At 48.1% G+C, this 7,644-nt stretch overlaps 2 protein-coding genes across 2 annotated transcripts; both read right to left on the reverse strand.

Annotated features, from left to right (window-relative positions):
- Positions 1 to 3,987: 3,987 nt before the first annotated feature.
- On the reverse strand, positions 3,988 to 5,812 carry LOC137356395 (histone H2A-like). The gene is made up of 2 exons (XM_068022282.1): positions 5,444 to 5,812; positions 3,988 to 4,143 (listed from the first exon to the last, which is right to left on the reverse strand). Exons 1-2 carry the CDS (start codon positions 5,810 to 5,812, stop codon positions 3,988 to 3,990), a joined length of 525 nt encoding a protein of 174 aa, XP_067878383.1.
- A 296-nt stretch (positions 5,813 to 6,108) lies between these two features.
- Positions 6,109 to 7,310, reverse strand: LOC137356131 (histone H2B 5-like). The gene has a single exon (XM_068021933.1). It carries the CDS (start codon positions 7,270 to 7,272, stop codon positions 6,892 to 6,894), a length of 381 nt encoding a protein of 126 aa, XP_067878034.1. The 5' UTR covers positions 7,273 to 7,310; the 3' UTR covers positions 6,109 to 6,891.
- Positions 7,311 to 7,644: the final 334 nt, after the last annotated feature.

Here is a 7,644-nt window from a genome sequence, read left to right on the forward strand (position 1 = left end):
AGGAATCCTGCGACGAGCAAATAACCTGCTGACTCCCCAAAGCTTGTCCACCATTTCCAAGGCGGGACTCAGGAGTGTGATGGAATACTCTCCACTTGCCTGGATGCGTTCAGATCCTTCAACACTCAAGAAACTCGACACCAGCCTGGACAAAGCAGCCCACTTGATTGCCACCCCATGTACAAACATTCACTCCCTCCACCACCGACACACAGTAGCAGCAATGCGTACCATCCACATGATGCACTGCAGCAACACACCAAGGCTTTTTAGACAGCACCTTGCAAACCCGTGAACACTACCAACTAGAAGCACAAGGGTACTAGATGCATGGGACCACCATCACCTGCCAGTTCCCCTCCAAATCACACATCATCCTGACTTCGAACTATATTGCCATTCCTTCACTGTCGCTATGTCAAAATCCTGGAACACCCTTCCTAACAACACTATGATTGTACCTACCTCACATGGAGTGGAGCGGCTCAAGAAGCCATCTCACCACAACCCCCTCCAGGGCAGTTATGGATGGGCAATAAATGCTGGCCAAGCCAGCAACACCCACATCATATGAATGAATAAATCAAACAGGGTGGTGGTGGTCTGGAACTCACTGCCTGAAAGGGTAGTTGAAGTATAAACCTTCAAATCACTCAAAAGAAGTCTGGATATGCATCTCAAGTGCCGTAATCTGCCGGGTTACGGACCAAATGCTGGCAGGTGGGATTAGAATGGGTGGAATTTTTTTCGGCTGGCACAGATACGATGGGTCAAGTGGTTCCTTTCTGTGCCATAAACGTTCAATGTTTCTATGATTCTGAGTGAATGCATATCTCTCCTTCTCACCATCACCCAAGCCTCTCGCCCACTCCAGATCTTTCTCTCTCTCTCTGCCTTTTTTTCGCTATTGATGCTGTCTCTCTCCCTCTGCCTTTGGTGCTGTATCTATGTTGGCGATACAGTTACTGAGTGTTATGTGTATGCATTCTATTGTAGTACTGATAGTCTCTCTCTCTCTCTCTGATGATACAGGTGAAGGTGAAATACTGTTGTTCAGTGTGATATGGACACACAGTTGGAAATTATAATAATAAAAGCAAAATACTGCGGATGCTGGAAATCTGAAATAAAAACAAGAAATGCTGAAAATACTCAGCATGTCTGGTAGCATCTGTGGAGAGAGAAGCAGAGTTAACGTTTCGTGTCAGTGACCTTTCTTCGAACCCCTTCACCCCGATGTCACCTTCACCTGTATCATCAGAGAGAGACAGACAGACAGACATAGAGCGAGTGAGAGACTATCAGTACTACAATAGAATGCATACATATAACACTCACTAACTCTTTGCTCTTGCCGTCGAACCTAATAAACAGTCAACATTCGCAGCGCCAGTCTCAGAGTGTTTAACACTTACCGAGTCTGGAAAATACAAATACCCACCGTGAATCCGCAGCACAGGCCGAGCGGAGGGGAAATCCTGTCCTGGGAACGCTAAATTGAGCGAACAGTTCGGCCTGAGATTGTGTGGATGTGAATATTGTGGAAGAGAGTGTATTAAAGGGGCGGGCGCGTTAGTCTAATGCCACTGTGTTTGTGGGTCTGGTCTCATCGCCGGATTTCCGACTCCCTCTTGTGTAAAATAACAAGATTTTCCAGTCAAAGAAGCACTTTGCTCCCCTTCTAATCCTCAATGTGGGAATTCAGTGTTGTTTGTTTGTTGATTTCAAGATTTTAATCGAAAAGTATGGAACATGTCAGCGATCGGCTGAGAGAGAGTCATCAGTGCAGCAATGAAACGGGTTTCAGTCGAAAATGGAGTCTTTACTTCAAGTGAAACCTTTGTGACAGCAAACATTCTGATGTCAGAGACAGGAAGGATCTAGCCTGGGACTCTGGAATACCCGAATTTCAGTGGAATTGGAGAGTTTAGGACCAGAGAGAAACACAGAGAGGCAGCAGGAGCCGGGAGCTGACAGCAGGTTGTCTCCGCCCCGTCCGCTCGCTGCCTTTAAGTTGCTCAGTGCCGCCACCACCAGCTTCATTTCTGACCCAGTTCTGACTGACAGAGAGACTTTGTGCAGATTCCTGGACATGACCGATACTGCAGCCGCCGAAACGGCTCCTCCAGCCGCCGCCGCTCAAGTCAAGACTCCCAAGAAGAAGAAGGCGGCTCCTCGGAAGGGGTCAGGCGGTCCCAAGTTGGGCGAGCTGATCCTCAAGACTGTGGCGGAATGCAGTGTCCGCAGTGGGATGTCACTGCAGGCAATAAAGAAGGCTCTGCGTGTTAAAGGTGTCGATGTGGAGAAGGGCAAGTTCCAAATCAAGCAAAGTATCAAGCGGCTTGTGGCGAAAGACTTCCTGGTGCAGACGAAGGGCACGGGGGCCTCCGGCACCTTCAAAATCGCGAAACAGGAAAAGAAGGGAAATGTAGTGAAGAAGATTAAGACAGGAGCAGCCAAGAGATCTTTAGTGAAGAAAACAGCTGCCAAGAAACTGATCACAAAGAAAACAGCCAAGAAATCCCCAGGGAAGAAAATAGTCGCCAAGAAAGTGAGCAGCAAGAAGACAGCAGCCAAGAAAGTGAGCACCAAGAAGGCGGCAACGCCAAAGAAGGCGGTAAAGAAAGCAACGCTTCCAAAAAAATCTCCAGCGAAGAATGCCAAAAAAGCCAAGAGGGCCACGGGCGGAAAGCCGCCCAAGAAAGTCCAATCATCAAGGGGCGGGAAGAAGCCGAAAGCAGCAAAGGCTCAGAAAGCAACCCCTGGAAAGAAGTGAAACAGCACGGGAAACTTGTAGACATCTGAACCCAAAGGCTCTTTTCAGAGCCACCCACGTCTCTCAGGAAAGAGCTGATCCCCCGATCAAATGATCCCTGTCCCGCAGTCGTGTACACATTTCACCTAGTAATGATTTGAAGTAAATCCAAGTTCCCTGGTGACTCTCAACCCAGCCCTTCCTCACTCTCTGTAACAAATCAGGGATGTCCGGGCCTCACTGTACCAGGGTATATGTTCGGTGAAGTCTCAGTTCATGCCCGTTTCAGGGCGACAGCCTGTAACACAGTAACACGGGCGAGATACCCCGCGTCACATCTCAAACCCCAATACATGATTTTGTATAATTCAGCTGGGGTTAGGTTTCAGTAAACTGTTCAATCCGTCTGGGAGGAGAGGTGTGCCGAAACAGGTTGACTTGTGATCGGAAGCACTGCACTTAGGCGGGTGTATTACGAACTTTTATTTGTTACAGATCCGTATTTAGACCGCCGGTTTTCTGTTATCAGTGACTATCAATGCCGAATCTCCAAGTTTTATGCTGAGCTCTAATGTCGAGAATTGTTTTTTCTTGAATTCGCGGTTCGAGCAAGTGGGAGGCGGAGCGAGAGGATCAAAGACATTTCTCTGCTCTGTCTGTCACTCAGTTTCCTCCAGACACGCCTCTGGCTCTCTGTCTCTTTCTCAGTCAGGTCGGGGCAGGCTGTATAAAAAGGCAGCAGAAACTACTCGTTTCTGATTCAGAATTAGGTTTGTGTAAAGAAGCGTCATGACAGGAAGAGGTAAAGGAGGCAAAGGACTGGGCAAAGGCGGAGCAAAGCGGCACCGCAAAGTGCTTCGTGATAACATCCAGGGCATCACCAAGCCAGCAATTCGCCGCCTGGCTCGCCGTGGCGGAGTGAAGCGCATCTCGGGTTTGATCTATGAGGAGACTCGCGGGGTGCTGAAGGTTTTCCTGGAGAATGTGATCAGAGATGCGGTCACCTACACTGAGCACGCCAAGCGCAAGACGGTCACCGCCATGGATGTGGTGTACGCTCTGAAACGTCAGGGCCGCACTCTCTATGGATTCGGCGGCTAAACAAATCGACCTTGTCTACCAAAAACAAAAGGCTCTTCTAAGAGCCACCCAAAACCTCATATAGAGATAAGTGACCTTGAAACTGCAGCGGGGATGTCTTGGGATGTGAAATTGTTGTAGCTCATCCAATGTTATGTGGACTTTATCAGATCAGTATTGGGTTGCATTTGATCATGTCCATTGCCGACCTGAACTGCCGGTAAAGATGTGGAAACGGATTTACTCCCGTTGGAGTAAGAAATGGCTGGAGCTTTATTCCCGCCAGAGACCGAACAGGGAATGAATCCCTATTCAAACCGTGTTGGAAGACACAGAGGGGGATCCAGGGCGGAAAAAAAATCACGCTAAAAGCAATGAGATTTTATAATTGTTCCCGCCGAATTCGGTTTTATTTAATCTTTGAGTAGTTTGCTAATTTGAAATTGGGGGGCTTTTTGAAATTGATGAAATTTCAGTTGCAGTTCAACCAATCAGGGAGCAGCAATTCCCACCGCCCTTTTCCATCCCAGACATCGTTTCAAATTGGATGATGGACGGTGCTTCATCCAATCACAACATTAGGGCGGTCCTTCGACTGTCTTAAATAGGCAGTCCCTGAGCAGCCTCCTCATTAACAGCGAATTTGTTCCAAGATAATGGCGAGAACCAAGCAGACAGCGCGCAAATCGACCGGAGGGAAAGCTCCCCGCAAGCAGCTGGCTACCAAAGCGGCCCGCAAGAGCGCTCCAGCCACGGGCGGAGTGAAGAAGCCTCACCGTTACAGACCAGGCACTGTGGCTCTGAGGGAGATCCGCCGCTACCAGAAATCCACCGAGCTGCTCATCCGCAAACTGCCCTTCCAGCGCCTGGTGCGGGAGATCGCACAGGACTTCAAGACAGACCTGCGCTTCCAGAGCTCTGCCGTCATGGCCCTGCAGGAGGCCAGCGAGGCTTACCTGGTGGGGCTCTTTGAGGACACCAACCTGTGCGCCATCCACGCCAAGCGAGTCACCATCATGCCCAAAGACATCCAGCTGGCACGCCGCATCCGCGGGGAGCGAGCCTAAACTGACCCTGCCCGGAACTGAGTTCGGCATCAAATACCACAACGGCTCTTTTAAGAGCCACCAAATGGACAAAAGAAAGAGTTGTGATCTCTTGTTCATTCCAGCACAGGAACGTCTCAGAAGGTTTTGATCACTTATTTACTAATAGCCGGGAGACACAAATACTATCTGCATCCGGTAGCTGGAGATTTCATGACGTGTCTGTTGTAAGATCTAGAGTAGCGATACCAATGTGCACAGCGCATTTTAATAGACCGGCGATCGTTTTGGGACTGAACAAATGTTTGTGGTACATAAAGGGTAGAATGGTAAAAGTGCCTTTCCAATAGGGTCTGAGGGAATTAGAATGTATTTCATCTGATGAGCAACTAAATACCAAAATCCAGTACACTTCATTCCAACACAAAACAATGATAACTGTATAATATTACAGTCTCTCAGACAGTAACCAGCCCTTTCACAGATAAAGTGGGTGGCTCTGAAAAGAGCCTTTGGGTTCACAGATTCAAGTCAGGCCGCTTCACTTGCCCTTCGTGCTCGGAGCGCTGGTTTTCTTGGGCAGCAGCACGGCCTGGATATTAGGCAGCACCCCGCCCTGAGCGATGGTCACCCCTCCCAACAGCTTGTTCAGCTCCTCGTCGTTGCGGACGGCCAGCTGCAGGTGTCTGGGGATGATGCGGGTCTTCTTGTTGTCCCGGGCCGCGTTGCCGGCCAGCTCGAGGATTTCAGCTGTCAGATACTCGAGCACAGCAGCCAGATAGACCGGGGCTCCGGCACCCACCCGCTCAGCATAGTTCCCCTTTCTGAGGTGGCGGTGAACACGGCCGACCGGGAACTGCAATCCAGCCCGGGAAGAGCGAGACTTGGGTTTGGCCCGAGATTTCCCACCGGTCTTCCCTCTTCCAGACATTGCCACAATCTCACAAACACTTTCACGAAGAATGCTGAGATCCGCCCACATTCCTCCTCCTTGTACCTTCTGGAGGAATGGTGTTGGGGACACTGCTGATTGGTCAGTCAGCACACGGTGTCATTGTACTGTACATGTAACCAATCAGAGAGCTGCTCAATTCACCAATCACAAGAAGACAGTGAGTTGAGAGCGGAAAATAAGAGCGCGAAATGGTCAGGCTCCCAACGATATTTCACATTTGAAAAGCCCGCCAATATATTTGTAAAACAAGGAGCGGCTTCAATATAGAATATCACATTTATATGTCATATTGTTTTACAGAAAACATTGCAAAAACGTTTTCATTTTTTTATTCCACATTTTGTCCCAGATTCGCTTTTGTCATCCGCCATGTATTCTGCTTTATTCTTTTTCATGATACAGTCTAACCAGCGGCTGAAAGACTCATTCACAGCATTTTGTAACCGGACACATTTCAGGTTAATCTTAGTAATTATACTGTATCAGTGATTCTAGATTGATCCCTTTCCGTGGGAGACAAAAGCGGAGTATAGATTTTCAGTGTCACGGGTGAGAGACTGAGGGTGCCTAAACCAACGGGGTTTCTTAACAATAAAATAAAAGCAAAATACTGCGGATGCTGGAAATCTGAAACAAAAACAAGAAATGCTGGATTCACTCAGCAGGTCTGGCAGCATCTGTGGAAAGAGAAGCAGAGTTAACGTTTCGGGTCAGTGACCCTTCTTCGGAACTCGGGGTTTCTTAACAATTTACTTATTCATAAAGATAGCCAAACTTCAACACGGCAACCAAGTAACTGAGAACATCTTTAAATCATGCGTTAAATCAGCTTTCATTTTCGAAATATAGCAAAGGGGCCGAATGAATCTGCATTAACCTGAACTGAATGGATTTAAACAGAAAATACAACCGCCATCAAAAATTTGCAGAGTATTCATATTAACATAAAAAGAATTCGATAATCATGATAATGTTGTAGATTGTTCAGAGAAGTTGTGGGTGGCTCTTAAAAGAGCCTTTTTTGTATATTGTGTTTTTCAGTCCATGGCGGATATTTACTTGGAGCTGGTGTACTTGGTGACCGCCTTTGTACCTTCCGACACGGCGTGTTTGGCCAGCTCCCCGGGCAGCAGCAGGCGCACGGCGGTCTGGATCTCCCGGGAACTGATGGTGCTGCGTTTGTTGTAATGGGCCAGGCGGGAAGCCTCACCCGCGATTCGCTCGAAAATATCATTCACAAACGAATTCATGATGCTCATGGCCTTGGAGGAGATGCCGGTGTCAGGGTGAACCTGCTTCATCACTTTGTACACGTAGATGGAGTAACTTTCTCTCCTGGATTTTCTCCGTTTCTTGCTGCCCTTTGCTGGCGCCTTCTTCAGAACTTTCTTGGCGCCCTTCTTGGAAGGTGCAGTTGTTTTCTTGTCGTCAACCATGATCGCGATCAACTTCAGACACAGTATAAGCGAAATTTTGCTCGTAGCTCGCGTTTTATAGGCATCTCCAGAATCCTATGCTAATGAAGGATGGGAGAAGACCATGCTCATGATTGGCTGGTTTACAATGATGTCACTGGCTGATGTTCGGTATCTGTGTGATTGGATATCTAAAGTAACCAATCACACGTCATGCCGATCACAGCCACAAACTGACGCAGCAGTCAGATCGTCCAACCCCCTTTGCCCGAACTTAACCATGACTTTCTGAGTCCCTCTGCCTCTTCAACCATTTCCATTTTGCTGGTACGAACACGTCTATTTTTTCACTCTGTACATATAGTTTCTCGACACTTCCATTCCTTATCAGGA

The sequence above is a fragment of the Heterodontus francisci genome, chromosome 45, assembly GCF_036365525.1.
Source record: "Heterodontus francisci isolate sHetFra1 chromosome 45, sHetFra1.hap1, whole genome shotgun sequence".
Classification (NCBI taxonomy): Eukaryota; Metazoa; Chordata; class Chondrichthyes; order Heterodontiformes; family Heterodontidae; genus Heterodontus; species Heterodontus francisci.